Source organism: Leptosomus discolor, chromosome 1 (genome assembly GCF_034619465.1).
Source record: "Leptosomus discolor isolate bLepDis1 chromosome 1, bLepDis1.hap2, whole genome shotgun sequence".
Classification (NCBI taxonomy): domain Eukaryota; kingdom Metazoa; phylum Chordata; class Aves; order Leptosomiformes; family Leptosomidae; genus Leptosomus; species Leptosomus discolor.
Window position 1 is genome coordinate 165900099 of NC_141391.1, and position 27494 is coordinate 165927592.

Genomic DNA, 27494 nt, shown 5'->3' on the forward strand with positions numbered 1-27494 from the left:
GGAGCGGACCGCACCGCATCGCACCGCTCCTGCCCCGGCGGGACGCACGGCACGGCACCGCACCGCTCCGCACCAGCCCCGCCGGGGGGGCACCGCACCGCTCCGTGCCTGCCCGGCAGGGTACACCGCGCCGCACCGCTCCTTGGCTGCCCGGCGGGACGCACGGTGCCGCAGAACCCCCGCGGGGTCCCGTCTCTGTCCCCTTCCTCCTGCGCCGGCCGCCCCGTGCCGGCCCTGCGGGGGCACCAGCTGCCCCTCTGATTTTGGGGCAGATCCTTGGCTCCGAGGGCGAGTCCCTCCGATAGCATGGGGCGCTTCACTGTCTGGGACTATGTGGTCTTTGCGGCCATGCTGCTGGTCTCCGCTGTCATCGGGGTCTACTATGCCTTCGCGGGAGGGGGGCAGAAGACGTCTAAGGACTTCCTCATGGGGGGCCGCAGCATGAGCGCCGTCCCCGTCGCGCTCTCCCTCACCGCCAGCTTCATGTCAGCGGTCACCGTGCTGGGCACCCCTGCCGAGATCTACCGCTACGGTGCCGTCTTCTGCATCTTCGCCTTCACCTACGGCCTGGTGGTGCTGTGCAGTGCCGAGATCTTCCTGCCCGTCTTCTACAAGCTAGGCATTACCAGCACCTACGAGGTAAGGCGGAGTGGAAGGAGCCTTTCCACAGCCTTCAGGAAGCTAGGGGAGCTTCTCATGCCTGCTTTGTACGCATCTCCCCTCTGTCTCTTCCCCCAAATCCCCCTGCACTCTGTGCTGCCCCATAGCTCCACACCCCCAAGAGCAGGCTGCAGCTGGCTCTGTCCCCAAGTCTGCCCACACTGTCCCCGCAGAGAGGAGGCGATCAGCGCTGCTCTCTTGGCTGAGGAGCTGTGCATCATGCCAGATGTGTTTCCTCACTCCAGATATTCAGTTCAGCAGGTGGATTAATGCTTGTGCAGCTTGGATGGTGACACGTGGTTAACAATGTGCAATCAATATGCTGAGAGCAGAGCGCAAGAGCATCTAACGTAGGAACCCGAGTTCTTGCATCACGCTCCCACCAGATAGGTTTCTAAGCTTAGGTGCAACCACAAAAGTGACCCTCTGGCAGAGTCTATATTTCCTATGCTGTTCCTAGAGATTTTGGGGAGATACTTTTTCCACCTGAGGCTATTCCCAGTGGTGAATGTCTTTTCTGTCATGCTTATACAGGGAGGTCAGCAAGTGTGCTGTGTCTGAGAGAGTTTTCTTACTTCCACCAAAAGTTGGCTGAGCTAGTCTTGAACTCAGCATGTAAGTTAAAGCTATAGGTAGCAGTGCAGAGACATCTTGGGGTTGATGGGACAATCACAGGTCAAGTTTGACTGTTTTGGGGTGAGGAAGCATCCGGACAGGCCTTTCTTTTGATTTAGAAGGTCTGTGCAACCTGTTTATCTTCCTACATGGAGACAGTTCCTAGCTGCAGATTTGGAGGCAAATTGTGCTTTTCACAGAGGACATCGGGAAAGGAACATTGGTGCAGGTGAAAGTCCTTGGCTAGCTACTTTGGTCTTTAGCATTTTATTACTCTGAACTGGGGTGTTGCAGCACTGGAGGCTGAAAACAGCGCTTCTGTTGGTAGATTTAGATAAGAATTCACCAACAGAAATCTCCGGTGGCTTCTAGTGTGTTTTAAACTACTAATCTTTGGACTGTCAGTTATGATATTTAAAATAGGGATCTTTTAAATAAAGACTTACAGTTATGACTAGAAACTTACTGATAATCTTGGGGTTAAATCAGAGTAATGTACCTATAAAAGATATATCTTCTATTTATGGACAGAGTTCAGAGTTTAAACAACTTCTTGTGTATGTCCAGGGATTCAGCACTGCTTTCTTGCGTGGACATGCTCACCGATCATGTTTTAAATGCTCAGTTCACGAGTGAGGACTTTGAGATACTGCAGTGTTTGTCTGTGTCAGTTGAGCAGATTGGCAAGCAAAGATCCCCTTTGTACAACCACACACCCTAGAGGGTTGTTAGGACAGATGGTAGAAAGCTACCCTACAGCATGACAAACTCATTCAGAGGTTGTGCTCTCCCAGGCTAAATATAAAAATGAGGGTTCCTGTTTTGCAAAAGGCTGGATTTCCACTTTCTGTTAGAATATGGTGAGCTGCTTTGAGCAGTGCAGAAGGTGAGGTTACCATGGGAGGAAGCCACTGACCACTGAAAACCTCCTGTCCTCTCTCACAGCACTTCAGGTGGACACACATAATGCCAGAGATTCCCAATCAACTAAGGCTTAGGAATAGCTGTAATGTTTTCTTATTCTGTCTGATCTCACAACACAACTGGGTTCTGTTGTTTGCTTGTATATCATCATTGTGAACTTTTAGGTTGCCCTATGCTGAGTGGAGAGTTGGGCTTGATGATCCCCATGGGTCCCTTCCAACTCAGCATTTTCAATGATTCTGTGATAATACGTGCTGGTCTTTGCCAGGTCACAGTGCAGAGATCCTTGTCTATTGAATGCCTTGAGGCAGCTGGGTAACACCAGTTTCCATTTTGCAGACTCTGTCACATGCTGACTAGCTTACGTCTACTTCACTTGCTCATGTGTTATTACCCAGTGGTGAGGTCTGTAAATAAATGTCAAATTGAGTTGAAAGAGGTATCACAATTTGAAAGAGATATCAGACAAGGTGACTCTAGGAGTTTTGGCCATTCATGAAGATGTAAAAATGACACTATGCCCTTTTTTGTATTGCTTCACTCTAATCCTATCAATAGTGACAAGTTTCAATACAAACGTTTGGGTTTTCTTCTCTTTTGCAGTATTTAGAGCTTCGATTTAATAAATACCTGCGCCTCTGTGGAACGGTCCTCTTCATTATACAAACGGCAAGTAAACCTCAAAGCTGTTCTGTGGTCCTTGTAGCCACCAGGATTCTTCAGCTTAGTGTAACTGGCTGTTTTCTCTGAGCAGTTGATGAGGTTACCACAGTGCGTGGGTGGCTGGGAGTGGGAGAAACAAAGCTCTTTCTGCTCCAAAGCAGTGAGGTGGGGAGCGGATGCTGGGCTACCTGCCCCTTTGGTCTCTGTGTGCATTGTTGAGCACCCAGAGCAGTCACTTGGCATCAGCACCATGCCAAGAGACAAGCGACCCGACACTGCAGGGTAACAGTGTGGAGAGCAGTCGTTTGCCTGTCTGCTGGAGAAACCCACAATGGGTTCAAAATGTAAACACGTCCCAATTATCTACAGCGGCGGTTTTCATCCTCTGGTGCGTGGATTCTGGGAGTCTGACTAATTCTTAAGGGTCTGTGAAAAGTGACAAAACAAGCTGTCAGGAGCTGTCATTTACTGCACATGGGTTTGTACCACCACCACTGGAAGAAACCTGTGTGTCTGCAAACTGAAAAGTAGCAGATTACTGCCTTGGGGAATGTTAAACTAAAGCAGTCCCTGAAGTTATTGTGGGCACAGTTTGCTGTATCCAGCCCATTTGGGGAGTCAGTATGAATGAGACCACAGCTTTTAAATGTACAGTGAGCACGTGCCAAACGCACCAGAAGCAAAAATGTGTTCTTTTCACAGTTTTGAAGTGGACTTTTTGAGGAATTCAAAGCAAGAATGAATACACAATCAGAAAGCTTTTGAAGTTACATGCTTGCTTTTTACCTGGTTTTGTATTTTTAAGATGCACCAGGAGTTACAGGGCAATCCCACTTGCACCAATAAGATGGTGGTCAGTGCAGTGCTAATTACTTACATGAACAGTGCTGCTTAGCTGGCATTTGTAGATACGCAAGCCCATAGGAAAAGCAGAGTGCTAGCATGTGTGTGTGAACCCTGACGCTGTTTCACCAGCAAATACAAAGACATCACAGTTGCATGAGTTGGAACAAGCCAAACATAATTTTTGCAGAAAAATAGTTCTATGCAACTTAAATATGTTCTCAAGGAAATTAACTGAAGATCTATAGGTGTCTTTCTGTGCCAAGCACTAGCAACTTAACCTGAATAATTAAAAGAATAGCGAGAAAAGGAGACTCCCCAAGATTTTAATGGTGTGATTTTAACTGATCTGTGGATAATGGCATGTGTTTAAAAAAAGAAGAAAAAAAAAAAGGTTATACAGAAATACAACTTGAAAAGCTGCTGAAGAAGTGGAAAGATTGTATCATTAGTCCTCTTTTAATTTACACAAAAATGTGTTCATACTTGTGACAAATTTTAATTCCTGATGGTTCAAAGCTTCTGGCACTTGTTTGCTGTGTGTGAGAAAGCTACTTGCTCATGCTGAATCCCTGAATTAGCAGGCTTGGAGAGACATGGGTTTGACTGATGGACTTCAGGTGGATAAGGAATTGGCTGGATGGTTGCATCCTAAGAGTTGTAGTCAACAGCTGAATGTCCTGATGGAAACCAATAATGAGTGGTGTCCCTCAGGGGTCTGTACCGGAACCAATACTATTTAATACCTTTATTAATGATATAGATACTGGGAATGAGTTCACCCTGAGCAAGTTCACGGATGACACCAGGCTGAGTGGTGCAGCTGATTGGCTAGAGGGGGGGGTGCCATCCTGAGTTACTTTTACAGGCTTGAGGAGTGGGCCTGTGTGAACCTCATGAAGTTCGACAGGGCCAAATGCAAGGTCCTGCACCTGGGCCAGGGAAACCCCAATATCAGTACGGATTGGGGAATAAACTGATTGAGAGCAGCCCTGCAGAGAAGGACTCGGGAAGACTGGCAGATGAAAAATTGAACTCGAGCCAGCAATGTGTGCTCACAGCCCAAAAAGCCAACCTTGTCCTGGGCCACATAAAAAGAATCGTAGCTGGCAGGTCAAGGGAGCGGATTCTGCCCTTCTACTCTGCTCTCGTGAGACCCCACCTGGACTGCTGCATCAGCCTCTGGGGTCCCCAGCACAAGAAAGGCATGGACCTCTTGGAGCAGGTCCAGAGGAGGGCCACAAAAATGATCAGAGGGCTGGTGCACCTCTCTTGTGAAGGAAGGCTGAGACAGCTGGGTTAGTTCGGTCTGGAGAAGGCTCTGGGGAGACTTTATTGTGGCCTTTCAATATATAAAGGGGGCTTATGAGAAAGGTGGAGAGAGATTTTTTACCAAAGCCTGTAGTGACAGGCCAAAGGCAATGGTTTTAAACTAAAAAAGGGTGGATTTAGATTGGATATAAGGAAGAAATTTTTTGCAACAGCGGTGGTGGGACACAAGACCAGGTTGCCCAGAGAAGTTGTGGATGCCCCATCACTGGAAGTGTTCAAGGCCAGGTTGGATGGGGCTTTGAGCAACCTGGTCTAGTGGAAGATGTCTCTGCCCATGGCAGGGGGGATGGAATAAGATGATCTTTAAAGGACCCTTCCCACCCAAACCATTCTATGATTCAGCAGCACACACTGACAGTCACTGGATGGACAGCAAGTCAAACACTGACTGGGCTAGACAAGTGTCAGTAGTTGGCTGTGAAGCGATGCAGCTAGTTCTGAGACACATTCACCAGGGACAGGTCAGGACTGGCAGCTCTCTTGGCATACAAGGTACATATGAAAACCTAGAGAGGACTCGTGGCACTGAGAGAAACAAACACATGCGCACACAGGCAGGGGGTAGTACACAGGTAGGAATAGCTGTACCCCCAGTGGCCCCCCTCATCCTTTCTGGCACATGCTTGTAGCAGATGTGCAGCAAGGGGCCAGGGCAATCTGGGCATGCTGAGTGAAGCAGCTGCTCTGTCCTAATTTCCTCCCACAACTGGATTACCACTCCTCCAATTTCCTCTTGGTTTTCTACCTGATGTAGCCATTGGCCATGTGGCAGAGCTTGGATTTGACCTGCCCAAAAGCCACAGCAAGTTATCCAGCAGATAGCCATCCTGCTGTGGTTTACCAGCTGTGCCTAGGGCAGACTCCACCCTCGTGGGAAGCGCAAAGGCTTGGTGAATGCTGGATGATCTCTGATTCTGCTGCTTTTCTATGCCCAAGTGCCACCCCTGTAAATCAGGGCGTCAGAAGAGTGCAGACGGGGAAAGCTAATGCAAGTCAGCTCAGGACCTGACTGTGATTTAGATCATTTAAATCACAACCACTGACCTTCACAGAAGTTGTCTGCACATTGCATGCTGTATTGCTCTGAACAATGTCACAGATGAACTTGTCCTAGTAGTACAAGGCAGTAATAACAGTGGTGAAAAAGGAAACAGGATTTAAAAATACACACAAAGAAATTATAGAGGATATCAATGTATGAATCCCATTATGCTCACAAAAGTGGGTGCAGTAGCTCCTTGATTTGTCTATATCTTTACTGTATCAGGTGAAAATACAAATCTGCTGATAATCATGTATGGCTTCGTCTTACAGGAGTGTAATTCCTTATAATGCTATCCATAATGACTAACTAATGCTTTGGTTTTTCTTCTTACTCATATGAATTATAGTTGCATACTGAGAGGCATATTGATCCCAAGACTGAGAAAATAAATTGTAACAGATTCCTTGTCAAACCTGTGTAAATCTTATGAAGTTCCTTTTGCTCTTGTTTCTGCCATATGACTGCGGTTTTAAAGCAATAAAATAAGTTAATTACAAAAGCCAGGGGAAACTAAAGAGGGATTTGGTATTTAAGAGTCCCTGGTATTTGTTTTAAGAACACTAGGCAGTGAGACCAGAGTACTGGTTAATCTCAGACATTCATCTTCTAGCAACTGGAATTATTTCTCAACAGTTAGGAATTTAGGAAATATAGACTGCATAAATGCTTCTAAAGAAATAATCTCAGAAAGCTATCACCTTTCCAGAAATTTACACTTATTTTTATCTTATATCTTTTTTCTCCTTTTAGACTTTATACACTGGTATTGTCATTTATGCTCCAGCTTTAGCACTAAATCAAGGTAAGATGAGTATACTGCAACTGTTCTACAGTTATAATTTTTTCTGCCTATAGTACTGGTATGCTTTTTTTTTTTTTTTTGGTAACGCACACCTAAAAATATAGCTCAAGGCTTGACTGTGAAGTCTTCTAAGATTTTCTGGGAACTCTGATAGAAGGCCTCCCATTTGTAATCCTTGTCCCTTAATCCCTACCTGTAAGGAATTACAGAAGAGGCTTGAGGGGGAAACCTGCTCTCATTTACCGCTCATACAATATCCTTAGGTAATGGCTACATTCAGAAAAGTTAAGAAGACCTAAGTAAATTCTGAAGGCAGCGCAGAGACTAAACACACATTTAATTCCCCTGGTTAAGTGCTCTTCTTCAAGAAGAGAGTGAGGGAAAAGTTCTGTAAATATGGTTTGGGGCTGCCTGGAACTATTTAACTCAGTCTATCGTTTTGCCAGGAAAACGAAATCGACAGCAAAGAGATCTTCAACTTAAGATGTCTGTTGTGATATTTACAAAACGAAATATTTCCATTTTCTACTTCAAAATTACTCTTTGCTTTGAAAATGAGCCACATTTATTTTTAAAGGGGAAAAAAGCTTTTATGTGGAGCCAAATGAAACTTTTAATCTGACACAATTAACTTGTCCACTTAGCAAGAAAAGACAGTAACAAAATGCAAATAAAAAATGAATCATTTTGGCTAGAATGAAAATCACAATTGTTCTGTTCACCGTTTTTTTGGGTTTTATTTTTTTTTTGCTTGTTCATTGAACAAAAAGGAAGAAAAAACCCAACATTGTCCACATTGGTTTCCTCCAGCATCTAAATCCCACAGATTTTATGTCCTTGATGTTTGTATTTACCCTGCAAATACACACTAAACCAAGCTGTCACCCAGCTGTCTCCCAACTAGAAGAAATGTTTTTCATTAGTTTTGTTGCAGTGTTTCTGTTAGCCTGAGCGATCTGTCAGGGAGCCCCCAGGTGCCCTGCCTGGCAGCACGTGAGCGTGCCAAGCTGCGGCAGTGTCAGCCTGTATGCCAACCACAGCACAGACATAGTATCATGTTTCCCTAAAACAAAGAAGAATTAAAAAAAGGCTTTTAGTCTGACTCATTTCTTCCAGGCCATACTTGAAACGCTTTGCTTCCAAGGAGCATCCTCATGCTGTTTACTTGCTTAAATCCCTGCCTAAGGACTCTGTGGGGCTGCACAGGCGCTTCAAGGAAGGACGTATATTTTAAAACCTTCCTGACTTCCCCTTCTCTGTTGCAATCTCTTGTAACAATCAGTCATGTAGATGTTTGCTAGGCGTCTCCTTAACATCTGGCATGTGTGGATAGCTTTGCCTCCTTGATGCCTCCTTAATGTCTCCTTGATGCACCAGCATAGGTTGGGGACTGAGCTGTTAGAGAGCCGCGTAGGGGAAAGGGACCTGGGGGTCTTGGTGGACGGCAGGATGTCCATGAGCCAGCAATGTGCCCTCATGGCCAAGAAGGCCAATGGCATCCTGGGGTGTATTAGAAGGGGAGTGGTCAGTAGGTTGAGAGAGGTTCTCCTCTCCCTCCACTCTGCCCTGGTGAGACCGCGTCTGGAGTATTGTGTCCAGTTCTGGGCCCCTCAGTTCAAGAAGTCAGGGAAGTGCTTGAAAGAGTCCAGCGCAGAGCCACAGAGATGAATAAGGGGGTGGAACATCTCCCTTCTGATGAAAGGCTGAGGGAGCTGGGTCTCTTCAGCTTGGAGAAGAGGAGGCTGAGGGGTGACCTCATTAATGTTTATAACTTGCCCGTAAAGGACGAATGTCAGGAGGATGGAGATGGGCTCTTCTCAGTGATGTCCAATGACAAGACAAGGGGCAAGGGCTGCAAGCTGGAGCATAGGAGGTTCCACATTAACATAAGGAAAACCTTTCAAGGTCCCTTCGAACACCTAACATTCTGTGATTCTGTGTGTGATTCTGTGAGTTGAGGCCTACAGACATAATGGATGTGTTGTTTGGTGGCATTCGCATTAAAAACAAATATCTTAGATCCTGAAATATGTCTAACTTTTCATCAGTTTCCAATGCCTGTATCAACTGTTTCATTTTTAGAATCTAATCTTTTCATTGCCATTTTTACCTCCCACTTTTGTGTGTAACTTATTTCTAGTTCTTTTCAACAACAAGATTGCAGGTAAAAAATTGACCTTCAGTTTTTTGTCCACAATGCCTCATTCACCCCAGTGCCATTTCCCTCTTTTTCAGTCACTGGCTTCCACCTGTGGGGTGCAGTGGTTGCAACCGGCGTGGTCTGCACTTTCTACTGCACACTGGTATGTGGGCCCTTTGGCTGAGAAAAATCTCTATTCCTTTCACCATTCACAGCAAATATGGAATTGATTGAAAAGTAGCTTAATAACCGGGTTACCCCGTGGGAGTACATTTCACAGGGTAGCTGTAGCCACAGGGCCATCTTCACCTAGGGACATCTCTGGATGCAAAGGTAGCCACTGCGTGACTCAAACGATAGTTTTCCCTTCCTAAAAATCCTCCTGTGGATTTTTCTTCTAACTTAGTAGGGTTTAGCTGTGTGATTTGTCAAGCACCTACTTACTGCAACTATTTAACTTACTTAATTATATTATCACTTACTGCAGCAGTCCTGTCTGTTATTGAATTGAGCCATTGAAAATAGCAAAAGCCACATGAACAGGTTGGTTTTTAGATTAGTGTTAATTGACCAAGTGTCTAGAAATTATTAAATGGAACCTCAGTGCCAAATTGATTTGAGTATGTCAGATTAAATCATATTTATTTTTATTCACATGAATGGTATGCCTTCTGGAGTTAGTGGTACTGTTATTGGTAGCGGTATTATATATAGGTAAGATGAGCACTGTGTGCCAATTTATCTTTTGACACGAACTTCTGAATCAGGTTATGTGATGAAGGAAATACTGGATTAAACTAGGTATATTCCACATTAACATAAGGAAAAACTTTTCCACTGTGAGGGTGGCAGAGCACTGGAACAGGCTGCCCAGAGAGGTTGTGGAGTCTCCTTCTCTGGAGACATTGAAAACCCACCTGGGCGCATTCCTGGGTGATCTTCTCTAGGTGGTCCTGCTCTGGCAGGGAGGTTGGACTAGATGATCTTTCGAGGTCCCTTCCAGCACCTAACATTCTGTGATTCTGTGATATGGCCAAAGTAAATTCTAGTGCATTTCAAAAAATGGCCAGGATTCCCTGAATAGGTTCCAGGATGCAAATCCTGAACACTCCAGTACAGAATTGTTTCTATTAAGAAAGGTGAAATTCATCTGTTATGCATAATATGGACAGTAACTTTTCTCTTAATTGAATATGAGTGCAAAGCAAGAGTGCTGCTTCTGTGTTGTGCCTGATATGTGCTGTTCCTCACGCAGGGCGGTCTGAAGGCGGTGGTGTGGACAGATGTTTTCCAGGTTGGAATCATGGTCGCTGGATTTTCAGCTGTGATTATACGAGCTGTGGTAGTTCAGGAGGGAATTGGACGCATTGTAAATGATTCCTACTACGGAGGAAGATTGAACTTCTGGGAGTGAGTTTGTACTTGCAGATGATGAGCCTCTCTATTCCTGGAAATAGAGCCCATATGACTAACTGTGAAATTAAATTGCTGCTGAAGGAGGAGGAGGGGAGGAGTTGTGACCCAATTTTTATGTATTTTTAAACAACTTCACCTAGTTTTAAGGATATTTTTTAGGTTTTACACCATACAAAATCCTGTAAAGAGAAAAACCTTTTTACTTTGTCGAGTAGGTGTTTTAAGGATACATTTTGGATTCCACTGATAGTGAATGGTGAATGGGAGAGGACAGTCATATTTATACTTAATAATTTGCAAATAGCTGATTTAGCATTTCAGCTACTGAACCAAAACACTAGGAAAATAATATTTTTTTGTCTAATCTGGAAAACGGAAATGTTTTTCTTTCCCTGAAATAAAAATTAAAAGTAGCTTTAATAGTATTTTACCCTCCATTGTTGTAACTAATCATAGCCCAAAAATATCATTTTGCAAGGTCAAGAATATTGATTCTGACAGTGTTGAATCAAAAATCACTTTAAGTTTAAAAAAAAAGTTATTGTACTTTTGATGAATAGGTGATTCCTCTGAGAAAATTCACCCAGTGCTATTAGTGAAAGTTTAGTGCAACAAGTATTGCCTTCTGTCCTTTTGTCTGCCACTTCATGGTATTAATCAGATTGTTCGGTAAAATTCTTCAAGTTCTTCAGTAAATAGTTCATCTGTGGGTATTTTTTTCTTCTCGTGAACAGCCATTTTTTTCAATCTGTTTGGCTGATTTGCAGTGGTTGTACTGCATTGCTTCTTCCTCCCAATCATAGAGTTCACAGATGGAAAAAGAAAAGGAATAAAGGCATGTAATAGCTGAAATAATATTACATTGTTTACCACGATAAGCATAATTTATTGCTATATTAAAGTGTGATTTAAAAAAGAATAATTATTTATGGCCATCTAAAATTGAATTCACTTCGAGATAAACCATCAAGCGGATCTGTCCACCAAGGCTGGGTGTGCAAGCACACCTTTATATTGGTGTTGGACTGATTTTCCTCTAGATAAGCAGGCATATGAGACTTTTTACTGGAACATCGCTTCACCACGACAGTCACAGGCATCATACAGCTTTACTTAAGACTGTAGTTTATAGGCAAATAAATTAGTTAAACTTCAACTTTAGGCAGATCAGAGTGTTTCACTGGATCAGCATTTCAGCTCTGAGTTTTAAAATTTGCTTTCCGTGATTTCATGTAAAGTTGGAGTATCTCAGTGTTCAAAATCTGGCCAAATTAAGAGAATTTGTACTAGAACAAGTATGGGGAATTTTTTTCCGCTAGGCATCAAGGTCTTCTCATCATGAGAAGATTTTCAGATTCTGAACTTGTTTTCTCTTTTCCCTCTCATTGCAGCTTTAATCCCAATCCTTTGCAAAGGCACACCTTCTGGACGATTGTTATAGGTGGGACTTTCACATGGGCTGGCATATATGGGATCAACCAGTCTCAAGTACAGAGATACATTGCGTGCAAAACCAGGTTCCATGCAAAAATGTAAGTCTGCCGACAGTAACTCAGTGTCTGAATTTAGTAGTGACTGTTCTTTATAAGGGAGATTTTTTTAAAGGAATGGGGTTTTTGTCTATATAAAGCCCATTTGTAAAGGGTAACAACTATTGCTTTCTGCTTTGTGGACCAGGAAGAAGAGAAATTGGCACAATAAATACTGGTATTTGAATTACATAATTGCTGCAACATTGAACTTTGTGCCAGAATGTTTCACTGTGCCAGTATTCTTGCATACAAATAGCTGCATTAACTTGATATGCAACCTAAAGACCAAATAATATAGTACTTGTGCTGAAGCCATATCAGGACAGTATCTTGAATTGCTACTCTACTAAACCTAAATCATCATGTGGAAATTTTGCATAAGTAAAGACTAAAAGATTTTTCCATACTGATGAGTATAGGCATGAGAAAAATGCAGAAATGTTTTACTTAGTGATAAAATTGCTGAGGAATCATATATTTTGTTTTCATATTAATCATGTCTATTTTTTAAGGAATTCACTGTGGAAACTGGCAGAGAGTTCTGTTTTCCTTGAATTTAAATATTTCTGATCAGCCTTTAGTCTAGAACGGAGTATATTTCCTAACTCTATTATCTTACCTTTATCTTTAGTATCGTTCCAGTAGTTCACAGGATTTAAGAATTATTAGCAAGCTTATAAAGTCCATTTATAAGAGAAAATATAAATGTAAATCATAACTATAGTTCCTGTAAATTCTATAATACAGCAACATACAGAGAAGGAGTTTTATGAAGGCTTTCACTTCATAAAGTTAGCAAAACACCCACAAAACCATGCACAGTTTAGAACTGAAATATTTTGTTTATGGCAATAAAATAAATCTGCTTTTCAGCCATCTACGCTGCGGACAGGGATGAGTTGCTGCTCATCATCAGCCACAACTCCAGTGTTCAGTGCCACATCACCGACACACAATGTGGCTTCTCCGTAATCTCTGGCACGTGGCTTGGTTCCAGGTTCTTGGCACTGCAGAGGCAGGAGGTGCATCCCACATCTGTAAAACTGCCTGACATGATTGCATATTCGAAAACAGCCACATACATTGTGCCAGATTTGTGTGCTAGTGAGACTGTTCTTCCCAAGCACCTGCTCCGCTTAGGGCTGTGATCCTCCCTTGCACCCTCCCTACCCTCTTTGTAAGGATGGACACCTCCAGGGCATCCCAGAAGCAGAGTGTGGCCAAGAGGAATCTGGCACCATGGCAGGTTCTGGGCAGATTTTCTGAGCTGTCGTAGCAGCTTCAACCAGGGCTGGAGGCTGTCTTGTTCTGGAGGGGTTTGGATGGGATTTATAGCTCATACCATATTAGCAGTGGCACAGCTTTAATCAGTAGAGTCCTCTCCTGCTGACATGGGTGGTTGGACTCCATGACATTTTGCTTGTGCCTTGCTCGCCAAGGTATTTCTCCTGCATGGAGAGATCATTTTGTGTAATGATTGCAGCTTGTCACAACTATAAACACAGCCATTCTGTGGTGACTATCTAGTTAATTTGTAAATGTAATTAGACACATCTGGCAAACCACATTCGTCACCTGCACCTCTTATTGCCGTTTAACCTGTACATAGAAATGTATAATGTCATCAGGTAAAAGTAATAGGGTTTTGTACCCCTGTGGCATTTAGTGTAAGGCTTTATAAGAGACAGAACAATAATAAATCAGAGATGAGAAAATAATTCTTTCCAGATCCCAATTTGCAGTTTTTCGGAAGGTCTTTAACAGTGTCACAAGAGTAGAAATTTTCTTAGGCTTTGGGAGAGCATTTCACCTCATTCAGGAAGCACACCAGTAGGTAGGAGCACATGCTGTGATCCTCAAACAATATCTAGGCAAATTAAACATAATGCTCATTTATGAATGATAACAGGCACTCAGAGCAGGAGAGCTACCCTTTTAGAAAAAATATATGGGCTACTAATGCATTTTTATCTATTTTGCTTTCAAGGTTATCATCTGGCATGTTTCAGTGCTAAAATCTTAGAGCCAGCCTGAAACAAAGGAATGGAAATAAGCCTTGCGCAGTCACAGTGCCTACTTTACCTGAACTCCACCCCATGTTATTCACCCAGAATTAATGGGAACACCTCCCTCCAATAGTGCTACAATTATTATACTCCAGTGCTTAGTCATAGGGTGTACCTTATGGGATGCAAATCAGAAGAAATAAAAACCAGCTTTCTTTTCACTGTCAAATACTGATGAATTTTAAACCCAAGAATTTCTGGATTCAGACAAACAATTTATTTAGCTTCTGTGTGTTTCCCTTCACTTTCTAATCTTTACTACAGGTTAATATGGCTATTATATCTGTTCAAAAGTGTTGGATTGATTTAACTAATTGGTTAAATTCAGTGCATTGTATCAAGGTAGATTATGCCAATGCAGGAACAGCTTCAGCTTAATGGATGCAAGACATTCAGCCAGTATGTAAGCATCTATAAGAAGAGGAATACTTCATTTTTACTAAATTTGTCTAGAGAGACATTTAAAGTGCTGCTGGTTCTGTGTTTAGAACACCCCTGATTGCAAATACAAAGCATAAATGCAGAGTTTCCCCTGCTGTGTGTAAATCAGCTTTAATTAATAGAGGTCTTTTTAGAGAGTTTACATTGTGCTTGCCAATAATTTTTCTATATTATAAAACTAATGGTTCAACTAGTTAATCTACATTATGCCTTTCTGAAAATGTCTATTTCAATGCCGGACAAGGCCTATAAAGTTAGGTTTACTTCATTCACCCTGATGATCCTCTAGAGCAGTCCAAAGGCTGGTGCCCCTTGCCTCTTTGGGAACTGAAAACACTAAAAGGCCTCCTGAAGCATTGCAAGCATGGATATATTTGCACAGAAGCCAAAGGTCCTCCCAGTGGAGGTCTTAGCAGTTGGCACAGGTCCAGGGTATGCGGCTCTATCAGGCAGTTAAATCACTATCACAGATAACTGGGAGGCAACTGCTGTTTTTCAAGGCCAAGCTCCCAGTGCGTGTGTTTGCTTGAACTGACCACCTTAGGTGAGAAGAACTTTGTGACTCAGGAGTCATCAAGAGCTGAGAAAAATTTGAGAAGATCTGATAGTTAGATGGAAGGGAAAAGCCCTCACTGGGTGAGAAGAACCATTTGCTTTTCCCCTGCCAGTAGAGGCTGCCTGTTGTATGTGGCAAAAGTGGCGTTAGTGCCTGATGAAAACACATTTTTGCTCTCAGCATTAGCTGAAGCTCCCATCAGGATGTGGGGACGCAATGGTATTACTGGACTGTGTCAGCTCCAAGTTGTTTAGTTAGTAAAGGGGAAGCCCTGGAGTTGATGGCAACTCCCTGCTCTCTAGAAGTGGCAGCTGTAGGTGGCTCCAGACCAAGTCCCAGTTCCCAGTGCCTCATTGCTGCCTCCCATGGAGACTGTCCTAGGAGGAAATGGGGGGTTTGTTGCTTTACAAGGGCAATACTAGCATTGTGTAAGCGCAGCACTGCAGCTCCAAAGGCAAAGCACTGCTCGTGCTGACTAAAAGGCACCCCACAATTTGATCTGGTGCACCCTGCCTTACAAATCTGTCTGGGGTTTGTCTTTACCAAGTGGCATGGCAAGGGGGAAAGAGCATCTTCTTGCCAGCTGCCTTCAGTGTAAAACTTGCGTGGTGATGAAACGTGGGGATTGACATATCACTCCCATTATCTTCTGAGCAGACTTTGTCAGGGGACAGACAGTCAGACTGTACCACCAAAATCAGAAGTGTGATTCGTATATTTAAAAATGTGATCTCACACCAGGTGAAATGCTGGGAGCCATATTGTGACTCCCTTTCTGGCAGGCAGCCATGGACCAGGAGGTCTCCTTGGTGCACTTGCTCGCTTGGCCCCGGTGGGGTCTTGTGGGACATTGAGCTCTAACACGGTGTTTCCACGCATGTTGGTGCAGGTCTCTCTACATCAACCTGGTGGGCCTCTGGGCGATACTGGCCTGCGCGACGCTGTGTGGGCTGGCCCTCTACTCCATCTACAAGGACTGCGACCCGTGGATGGCAAAGCAGGTGTCGGCTCTCGACCAGGTAGGGCCCTACGTTTCGGGAGAAGGTGATGAGGGGACATCCTTCCTCTGCAGCCATAATAACCAGATGAGGGGGTGGAGGGGGAGCTGTTTCAAGAGCAAGGGGGTTGGCAATAATGACATGCCTAAGTCCTGCATCAGATGAGTCTGTAACAGTGAGGGATTAAGCTGAGACTGTGATGGGAGGGAATACCGTGGAGAAAGCAGCAGACCTGTCCCCAGCACTGTTCAGTCCCAGCCTCCCCCAGCTGTCCCAGAGCTGCAGGTCTCTCAGCGCCTGCTAAGGAGGATGGCAGAGAGGGCAGTGACATGGAGGGTGCTCAGTCTGCCTACCTCTGCAGGTATTTGGGTTTTTTCACCCAAAATGGGCCCAGGAGTGCCAGCATTGTGCCAGCCTTCAGAGAGAAGCGAGGGGAGGGGGTCACGGCTGGGGAAGGGGTTGCTGCCAGGGATGGCTGAAACAGTGGTGCCTGTGTGAGTGACTGTGGGCCCTGGCGAGCTGCTTTATCTCACCTGACCTGAACTGCTCTGTGCCAAGGGAGGAGAAAGCCTTTTCAGATTTGAAATATAATTATGCCCAAAGCATACGCATTGAAGAAGGCTACCAGCAGGCAGTTCTTCACTCGTGATGGTGCGTCCTTCCCTCCTTTGGAGGGCAGCTGGGCAATCCAGCTGTGTTGTACTGTGCTGCGGAGAAACCACCTTGTAATCGATGGTGGCTTCTCCCTAAATAGGCACGGAGCAGCAGATTTACCTGAGGAACAAGAGCTCTGGGAGCCCATAGACTGACTACAGTCAGGGCCCAAGGAAATCCTACAAGTCTTTTTTTTGTATGTTTATGCCTGGGATAGTCATAGGCTCTGGATAATGTCCCACAGACAATAGCTGGAAAGCCAGAAGAACAGCACAGACAATGGAGTACCTGAGGCAGAACCACCTGGTCTTTAAGGGTAGAATAAAATGAGATATGGAAAGCCAGGGTGGAAACCTAAAGGAAATTATGTTGTTCTTGTCAGTTAAATTCTTTTGATGGAAACTGGATACTAAAAAGACAAACTTATCTGTGAAAAAAACGGTTCACGGGAAGAAAATCTTAAAATCCTGTCTCTTTCCAGCACTCAGATCTTTCAAAGGTCAACAAATGACACACAATTTCCAATAAGGAAGTTGTTCTTAGGTACCCTGAGGTTATTGGACTGTATTTAAAAAACTTTTTGTCCAGTCAACAGCAGACACAAGCATCTACTGTGGCACCCAACCCCAACAGGGAGAGGTACAATACAGACTACCTGCTGCCCAGCGCTAGCTTCCTATACCATCAAAACTGTAAAAGAAGCCTGACAGCATGGCTATATGCTCACCTCTGCTAGATGGTCTAAACAGACTTTGCTGTATCTGTGGATGTTTTAGGGTTGGTTTTCTCTGTAGAAAACCAATAAATAGTGCAAGGTGGGACATTAAAAATTAGAACAGCTGGGCGGAATGCCAGAGAGAAGGCTATAACAAAATAATACAATGACAAAAAGAAAAATTAGGCAAGATAGTAATATTTCTTACTCTGATTTTTTTCAGCTAATGCCATACCTAGTGCTGGATATTCTCCACGATTTTCCAGGAGTGCCAGGGCTTTTTGTGGCTAGTGCCTACAGTGGGACATTAAGGTAATTTAGAATCTAGTGTAATTTTTTTCTTTTTTCTTTTTTGTCAGAACTGCAGTTGCATTTACACTAAAAGTTTTGCATTACATTTCTTTGTCTAGCTAATTTTGGTTCTTTAAAAAAAGTATTTTAAGATCTTTGATGATGCCGCTTAAAAATCCACGGTTTCCAACAGTGGTACTCTGATGTCCTAGGACTCAAAGCTGTTTGGAGTCCTCTATTAGCAACATGAGGAAACAGCTAGCCACACGGGATGTATGGCACTAACAAATCCTCCTCTCTGTGCTTTTAAAGCACCTCTGCTATAGGAATTTTTACATATTGTAAATGGGCGGTTACACAAAATAGCTATAGTTTGGGGAAATTTCCTCGTTCTCATCTTTTTTGCTGTCTACAACTACCTAAAAGGAAGATGTAGTGAGGCCGGTGTTGGTCTCCCAATTAACTAATGACAGGACAAGAGGTAACGGCCTCAAGTTCTGCCAGGGGAGATTTACGTTAGATATTAGGAAAAATTTCTTTACTGAAAGAGTGGTTAGGCATTGGAACAGGCTGCCCAGGGAGGTGGTGGAGTCGCCGTCCCTGGAGGTGTTCAAAAGACGTATAGATGTGGTGCTTAGGGCCATGGTTTAGTGGTGGGCTTGGTAGTGTTAGGATAATGGTTGGACCTGATGATCTTAAAGGTCTTTTCCAACCAAAATGATTCTATGATTCTATTCTATGATTTAATTTTCCAGTTTTGAGCCTGCGTAACTTTAAAACTGTCTCCCTTTCCTCATCCCTGATCTTTAGAGTCTTGTTTACAAAAGAGTTTGTGGACTTCCAAAACCCTATGAACCCTATGAAAGCAACAATCATTATATATTTTTACTGGAGGAGATAAATCAATCCCCTTCTATCCCATAGCGGGGAGTGTTTCTTTCAGCTTTGCCAAGGAGCATCTTTTAGGAAACATTGCCTCTCTCGAGGAAGGCTCCGAACAACAATCAGATAAATGAGGGAACTTAAGAATGTGATACCAGCATAATTTCTTTGTTCTGAGTACTTGTAGCTACATAAATAGAAGGAACAGCCAGGTTATTTGTTTTTCAGGCACTGAGGAAAAGCTGGTGGCTTGCAAGAGCAAGGTACACATAGACACAAGATCACCTGTCTGGTTTTGTGCTGTAGGAGTGGTGGTTTCTCTGACCCTGTAGGAAGCCTGGAATAGTTCCATTTGGACTAGATGCCTAATTTTTAGATTACTATAATTAGATTATCTGAATCCTTCTCTGAGAGTGCGTTCAAAGTAATCAATGACCTGCGTGTAGGAATTTCACCTACCTAGATATATACTGTGTAGATAATTTGTGAAGGTATCACATATATCAGTAGTGTTTATAGCTTAGCCACATGTACTAGATACTTTCATTGACTTCTCCAGGCCCATCTTTTCGTCAAAATTTGCTTTGTCTTCACTAAGAGCAATTATTTTAAACAATTTTTGTAAGCTATAAACTGCATCACCTGGAATAATAAGTTATTTCAACCAATACAGCAGTTAAATTAGTTTTCTGACATTGTTTTAGACAGTGGCAGTTTCTCTCTGCCAGTAACCCATCTGTTATCTATGATTTCAGCTTCTAAGATAAAAAAATTGTGTAAATCTTGCCTTCTGTAGTACAGTGTCCTCCAGCATCAATGCTCTGGCTGCCGTGACTGTTGAAGACCTCATTAAGCCATACTTCAAATCCCTCTCTGAAAAGAAGTTGTCATGGATTTCCATGGGGATGAGTATGTCTGGAAAATATCTTCTCCACTTTTGCTTTACAAAGTGAGGGCTTGATTCAGATCTCGTTTATGGCAGTTTAAGTCAGGAGGAAGTGCATTCGCACCAACAGGACTACATTGGTGCCATACTTGGGGGAGACAAGATCAGCTGCATAGGTTTTGCACAAAATGGGGGACAAGCTATTTTGAGTGAGCATAAGGAAAAAAGAAGCCATCTTGTTTGATCTTTAAGCAGGAAAGATGCACTGCATCTGTATTCAATATTGATTCGCAATACTACGAAGCTAAATGTCTCAGACTGAAACACCTGTTATTTTCCTTTCATTTCTCAAAAATGAGAAGCATGGGAAAAAATTTTGTAACAAGCCTTTTGAACTGAGTGGTAGGTGAGTAATAGCATTGTGTCCCCATAACATTCCAGAGAATGAGAAACTTCACGTCTTCTCTGATATACTCTCAGACTCTCAGTTTGTTTAGCTCTATTTAATGTAGCTCAAATAAGATGGTCAGAACTAGGCTGAGCAGATGATTTAAATCTCTGAAGTGCAATTGCCATCTCTGCTAGTTGTACGGTCTGTGACCAGCTGCAGGTGTAGCCCAAGACAGTGTTTGTAGTAAGTGTGGAAAAAACCACAGCCCCAACATGGTGTCATAGACCGTACCAGTGAGCACTTGTCACTGGTGGCGGGTGACAAGTATCAAATATTTTCACCTGAAAGCAGTTTCTTAAACATTCCTGCAAACAATGTTTATGCCAAAATTGTTGTTGGTTTTATTGTGAGTTGCCTGACATATCACATTAAACAGTGAGATTAACCTATTGCTTGTGCAGTGAAACTCAATGGGGGTAGAGGTGGAAAAAACCAAATAAGCCAGTAGCATGGGTCCTGGGAAGAGACACTACATCCTGGTGACCTGGGATATTCTGTGTCATGGTGCCAGCTCCTAGTAATTGGCCAGCATTGTCTTTCTTGATCAAAAGATTTAAGACTGAGAAGAAAAATCATTCCCTCAAAATAAGGATTGTGATGCAGGAGATTAGCTGAGAAATACAAACAATATGTGTGGTATTGGCACTATGGCTAATCCACATGGCTGCCATTTAGTAATTAATCTTTAGTAATATACAGGAAGAGGATTTTGTCAAGTTTGCATGATCTCCTCTTAACGTAAACAGAAACCTGACCTTTGGGCCAATTCAGTTTCTCTTAGAAAAACCCAGATGCTAGCAGGTTTGTTTTGGAGATGTCAGAGGCCATGCTAGGTTAGATGGAAACTTTTCCATTAGTGATTTTCAAACTTTGGCAGATTTACATATCATTCTGCCTTTCCCACACAGGCCTGTTTTATGGCGGAGTCTGCATTGCTATGGCTGCGGTGGCATCTCTCCTGGGAGCCTTGTTGCAGGTAGGTGTCAGACTGTTTTTCATGCCCATGTTGAATGACCCAGAATGAATTATGTAAGAAAAAAATTGCTGGCTACCATTATGAGATTACTTTATATTCTTTGTTGGGTACTGGCCTCAAACAGCCCAAGGCTCAATCTCTGCTTTACACACCCACGTAACTACACCAAGTCCTGCCAGCTGTGTAAGCACCAGTTAAAAAACCCTCATAATTTCCTTCTCAACATCTTCCCTTTTTGCCACGTTGGAGGCTTTAACTTTCTTGCCCAGCACCTGATAGCAGACTCTCTTCCTTCCTCAGGCAGCACTCAGCATTTTTGGCATGGTTGGTGGCCCACTTTTGGGACTGTTTGCCTTGGGAATCCTCTGCTCCTTTGCAAATGGAATTGTAAGTAGAAATTTAAAGCCCTGCTCATCCAAAAGTCATTGATAATTTTGGTCATCTGCTTCTCCCTCTCCCCCCCAGTGATCTTATGATGGGCAGTGAGGGAATTGTCTTCAATACTTTCCGTGAAGACATTTCCTCTTGCTCCCTTTCCTCCTTATCCCAAGGAAGTGGTGAACAGGGCTGTATAGAAACTTGAATTTCCATCCCATTTACATGACCAGATGGGGAAAAAAAAATCTGAATAAAAGTGAAACTTTGGCAAGGATTTCTGGAAAACACAGTTTTAGAAGCAGGGAACAATATGTCTTGAGATGTAGCTGAAAAACTAGTAGACTGGGACGATGCTGGCCTGTCTAAGCAAAAGGGGATCAGGCTGGGAAAATGGGACCTAACCACTTGCAGACTGAATTGGGGTGTTCTCAGAGTTATTCAGTATCGTGAATTTATCAGTTCCAGAGGAAAAAGCTATTCCATCAAAAAATGGATTTGACGAACTTCGGGAATATGGTCATATGGTCCATGGGTCAGTGGGACAGGATTGCTATTTAGTAAGGTTCACTAATCACTAACCTTTACCTCTTTGTGTTGCATATTTTCTATATATATACTGAAAATATAATCAATAGTTGTCAGCCAAAAAACCCCACCCTGAAGTAGAAGAGACTTTTGCAAAAACAGCTCACATTAGAAAAAGGAAAAAATTGCTTCTGTGTTTGTTCAAGGAGGGCTTCAAATAAAGCAGTATTTTCCCATACACCATGCAGCCCAAAGCTATCCTTTGATTGTAAAGGCACAGTGGCAAAGTAAAAAGAGGTATGCTGAGGAGCTGTGAGTAAACACTGTATTTCCCAAAAGGAGAATGAAGTAAACTCCCCAGCTCTCCCTGACTATATTTCATTTTTGCTATGGAGCCTACAGTTTAGATTGTCTGACTGTTTCTTACTCCTCTAGGTGCTGGGTTTTTTTCAAATACCCTTTTGCTTCTCATGTAAATTCAAGTTTCGTTTTCCGTTTTGCAGGGTGCATTTGTGGGTCTTGTCAGCGGCTTTGTTATTTCACTTTGGGTTGGAATCGGATCTCAGGTTTATCCTCCACTCCCAGAGAGGACCAAGCCACTATATCTTTCAACTGCAGGCTGTAATATATCCTTAGGAAATTTCACGGCAACAGAAACCCCATTAACAACAGTCTTCAACACACCAACTGCAGAAAGGTACACAGGTTCATCATGTGCAATGAACAAAGCATGCATTTATTTTAAAGCAACATGAACATCTGCCTAGCGTCTGGGTTACTGTAACTATCCCTGCCCTGTTTACCTACCAGGCTGTTTTGATGTAGCGGTTTTCTCAGATTTTTTTTGTTTCCTGTCAGAGTGAAGTTTATCTGAATTATCCCAAAACAGAAGTCAAAGTGCATCTTCCTACGGATCTGAAAAGCTTCAGTTCAATATTTGAGTCTAAAGGCTTGGATATGCCTTACTGGGCATCGTGATGTTAAAGAAAGCATAGTGTTTATAGTTATTGGCTTAACTGCCACAGTCTGACACATGAATTAAAGTAGTAGGCAGTTAAAGGGCAATTTGCCATTTTGACAGCTCCACCTATAACAGCTTGTCTGTGCAGAAATAATTCTATTCAGGAAATTTGGAAGAGGGCATAATCCATACAGTGGGCAAAATATAAGTGATTTTCTCCCCTCTGCAATTATGATATGTCCTATTTTGGAAAATCACAATAAAGTCTAACAGTTACAATATAGGGAACAACAGGAACAGAAAGAAGCTGAATAAACACATTTCTAGGGATTCCCAATCCTTACAGCTTAGAGCATTGTACAATAAACAGATACCCTGGTACACACATGGGTGCCCAACATCCATTTTCATATTCTACACCTCTCACACGAAGCCTCCAGTGTTGCTCATGGCTGTGGGGCTTGCAACAGAGCACATTGTGAGGGAGAACAAAACAAGGTGTAACCAGAGCTGTGACAGTTGCCCTATTATTTCTGGCTGTTTAGAGCTGCACATGGCTGATTTCTTACTGTTCTTTTTTTGTGTGTCCTCTCCTTTAAATAATGTCCCCCCTTCTAAAGAAGTTATCCCTTCATCTGGATAGCTGGAGTGCTCAACTCTGCACTAGTTTCCTAGCAGAGACAGGACTGTCCTGTTTTACCTGCTCTGTCCCATGGGTTGCCTCACTGTGCTGACCAGCCTCCTCCCATATGAAGGAACTTGTCTTGTAAATTTTAGAACAAATTTTCAGGGCACATTTTATTGTATGGAGGTAGTTCAAGACTACCGGGTCACTTAGTTCAGAAGTAACTCCGTATTCGTACACTGTCTAGAAACATTTTCAAGTTGCTTGCAATAGGAAAGCAGAGATTAACACTTTCTCTGCTCTTTTTCAGACCTGTCCTGGCAGACAACTGGTATTCCTTGTCTTATCTCTACTTCAGCACACTTGGAACACTTATCACAGTAGCTGTGGGAATAATTATCAGCCTCCTAACAGGTACTAGCTCCAGAGCTGTGATTGAATGCATCTTAGATCTCTTTCAAACTGAGATGACCAGAGAGTGGTCATTGCCACAGGGAGCGCTGGTGACCCTATTGCAAACACTGTGTAAACATCACTACCTTAAATCTCATTTCCTCCCCTCAGCCCTTCTGCATCCCACTCTTGATCTCTGCTCACAGCAAGATTTCTAAGGAGAAAGAAGTTTCATCATTTTTTTTTATCGGGGGTGGGGGAGGGTGGGGATGGGGTGGATAGAAAAAGAAGACATCTGTCTTTCCTGTTTTTTATTAGATGCCAGCAGGGGCTGGAGGTTTAAGGGTTGTCCCTGAACATTGCAACAACTCCAAGCAAGGAGATACACCCATGCTTCTAGAGGACAAAAGCAGTTTTACTTTCAGTGAGTTCAGAGCACTCTAGGATTACTGTCTGCACCTTTACAGTGCATGCTTTTCACCACATTCCCCAAGCACGTACCTAAGAGCTGCAGACCCCGTGCATGGCTACATTAGCTTCTTCCTTAGTTTCCCTGTGCTGTTTGGGCGAGGGGCAAAAAGCAGCACTTCACAGGTAAGAGCGGGGACATAAGTTCCAGCCCATGCCTGCACTACTTTTGCATCTAGGTGAGGTGTGGGGGGCACCTGTCATCCACCTCACGCATGGCAGAAGTAGCACAAAAGCAGCTGCTCTCACAGCTTTCCCCAGTGTGCCCAGCCAGATTCCCATGAGAGCCCTCATCTTGGAGAATGTTAGATTTTGGACCTATTAGTCTGACCTACAACTACTCCAGGACTATGAAATTCCAAATCCAGGAGACAAACTCACTTCTGTTAGCTTCCCTCTGGCTTGCAACTAATAAGCACAAGTTACACTGCTACGATTTTCTTTTCCTTGTGAGTTTCTAGAGGATTTGTTCCTCCCTTTCTTCCCATCACAAGCTTTTCCTGCTGCTACAGTGATGCTTGTAGACAAATTTTGCTTCTTACCGGTTTGGGATCATGTCACCCACAGGCCATGAAACAAAGCATGAAAACCGGGCAACTCAGTAAATCCAGATGAGAAATCCTCAGCACAAGAAACAGAAACCCAAAAGAACTAATACAACCACCCTGTCACCCTGCTTTTTGTGGCACAAGATCCCATTTAAGCCTCAGGTGGCAATCGGAGCTAATTCCCAGCACCTGCATCTCTTTCCTTTCCCCCACACATTCCCGCACAAGAATAATTAATCTTCCATTCCTTAAAAATGCCCAGCCATCCCATTAACCCTCATCCCCTGACCTTGGGGCTGCCCTTAAATAACTCACTATAAAAATAGCTGGTGGAGTCTTGCTGCAGGGAGCTGAGGAATGGGGCTCAGGCTCTAGGGCAGTACTTGGTATCACAGCTTGTGGTCTGGCAGGGTGGTCCCAGATACTATTGTATGGGATTCATCCTTTTCTGATGATTTTCTCAGGTTTTTTACACAACAAGAAATCTGAGGAGGATCTAGGAAACTCTGGGAAATGGCTAAGGCATTTCAAACAGATCTTGAGGGATCATTTTGTATTTTGAGAGGTGCAAGGTATACATCATTGTAAAGAAATGATCCCTAAGGCCTGTGATGGGTTGATGGCTTTTGCTGCATGGTGCCATCCTGCTCACCTGGCCTGGTGCGCATGGCTGGCCTCTGATGTACCATTTGCACGTGGAACCCTGGCTGATCGAAATCTGCCTATTTTGCAGGAGGACTAAAGCAGAACACAGATCGTAAATTCTTGCTGACCAAGGAAGATTTCCTGTCCAACTTCTCACGCTCCAAATCTGAGACAGTAAGTGTGATTGTGTCTCTGATTTAAATCGATCTTTCCTCCTGGGGACAAAGGCAAACAGTCCCTGCCTGTTTTTTCCCACCGGGATGAATAGCACCTGATGCTGCCTGATATGACTGTCTGCTTTAAGGCGGTAGGAGAGCACAAGGCGGGTAGGAGTAAAGCAGCTGGCATAGACAGGGAAGCTATGTTTGGCCACAGCTTGACTTCAGCGAACAGCACAGCAGCAGTTGAGACAAGGGACAGTTGTTCTCTGTTTCTGCCAAAATACTCCCTCACCAGTCTCTTGGAAGCTGTCCCAAGGCACACTTTGGACTCAGTAAAGCTTCCTTTTCTTGTAAACATGTGCTCTCTAAAGTCTGGATTTTTTTGCAACTTCGGCTACTGTTTGAGAGAAAGCATTTCTAGTCAGTGTGTCTGTTTCCTAGCTCCCTCCCTAAGATATAAGAAAAAGGGAGATATTATTGTGTAATAACATCCCTTAGAAGGGAGAAGGTAGGGAAAATTTGTTTGTTTGTTATGGTTTTTCTTTTTAAATAAACTATAGATTATTTTTTAATCAGGCTTATCAGGATGCTGAATATTCAAGTTCAGCTTTGTTCAGTGCTTTTAGAGTGCTGCAGTACAGGCAATAATCTTATCTTTGAGGTGATCCGGTTTGCAAAATGTTTTTCCTCCTTGATGACAACTCCTTTTAGTATGATCTCATGTGTTTCAGCTTCTGGATATGAACACCAGGAAGTGAAAGGGATTTTTACAATACTATCGTAATGCTGTTTGCCCATGTCGGGACTGGAGACCAGCTATCCAGTTACTGCCATTCACTGTCTTTAATGGGCCAAGATCTATTTTCAGTATTTGGGAACTTAATCCCTGAAGTCTTCTGGAAAAAAAAAAACAAAAAAACAAAAAAACAACAAAAACCAACCACAACACTCACATGGAAGCTAATGTCCACAGCCGTACTATTTTATGCCCAGAGTCAGAAACAAGTGTCTGCCTGGTTATACAGCCAGGAGCCGAATAACAAGTGCTTGTCATCACAAATAATGCAGAAAGCTGTTGATAAAAAAAATCAGGGCAAACTGAGCAACTTCCTGCACATGAGGAACTCAGCATCTCATTAGGTTTAACAGAGATGGAACATCAAAGCAGTGATGCCTGTTAATCTGCTCTTCATGTCAAAGATGGAGCAAGGACCAAGGGTTGGGAGTCAATAGCTCAGGGACCTGGTGGTGACAGATCGCTAGACATGAAAACAGCAATTAGAACTTTGCACACCCAGAAATACTTTAGACACTTTGCAGGACAAGAACATTTTATGTGACAAGAACATTTTACACAACTAGTACCTTATGCAATAAGAAACTTTCCATGCCCCTAGAAAAATACCAGCTACTGCAATGAATAACTATTTATGCTCTGTCAGCTACCACCGTGTGTTTTCCTGCAAGGCATCCTGTATGTCAGGGCTGACTCTGCTTGCATGCAGGTCAAAGAGAGGAAGACTGTTTCTTCCGCTTCATAGAATGGCTTTTGTCTTTTGTTTTTTAGCCAGAGAAAGTGGAAGTGTTGAACTGGAAACCATTTACCGTGGCAGCTGAAGGAACTGACAACCCTGCTTTCAGCCACATTGAAATGGATGTTGCAAGCAATAAGAACAAAGCTAATGGCCTTCATATATGACATGGGGGCACGCCAGCCCACGAGGACAATTTTGTTCATGTAAAGCCCTGTTGACATTCCTGTGCCGGGTCAGTTACCAGCCCTGCTGGGGTCATGGACAGGCATCTGCTGAGCTTTGTGGCACTGTCACCCTGGCATGACCTTGACATTAGTCAAGAAAGGAATCAGGTCTTTCTTGCACTTCTTCACTCTCTCTCACTCTG

The 27494-nt window shown here is 43.3% G+C and overlaps 1 protein-coding gene across 1 annotated transcript; it reads left to right on the forward strand.

The window, feature by feature from the left end:
* Positions 1-306: 306 nt before the first annotated feature.
* SLC5A8 (solute carrier family 5 member 8) lies at positions 307-27291 on the forward strand. Its single transcript, XM_009948138.2, has 15 exons — positions 307-639; positions 2803-2868; positions 6833-6884; positions 9120-9187; positions 10280-10434; positions 11832-11972; positions 15925-16054; positions 17626-17714; positions 19372-19484; positions 20821-20888; positions 21189-21275; positions 22295-22488; positions 23688-23791; positions 25520-25605; positions 27160-27291. The coding sequence occupies exons 1-15, from the start codon at positions 307-309 to the stop codon at positions 27289-27291; spliced, it is 1818 nt and encodes a 605-aa protein (XP_009946440.1).
* Positions 27292-27494: the final 203 nt, after the last annotated feature.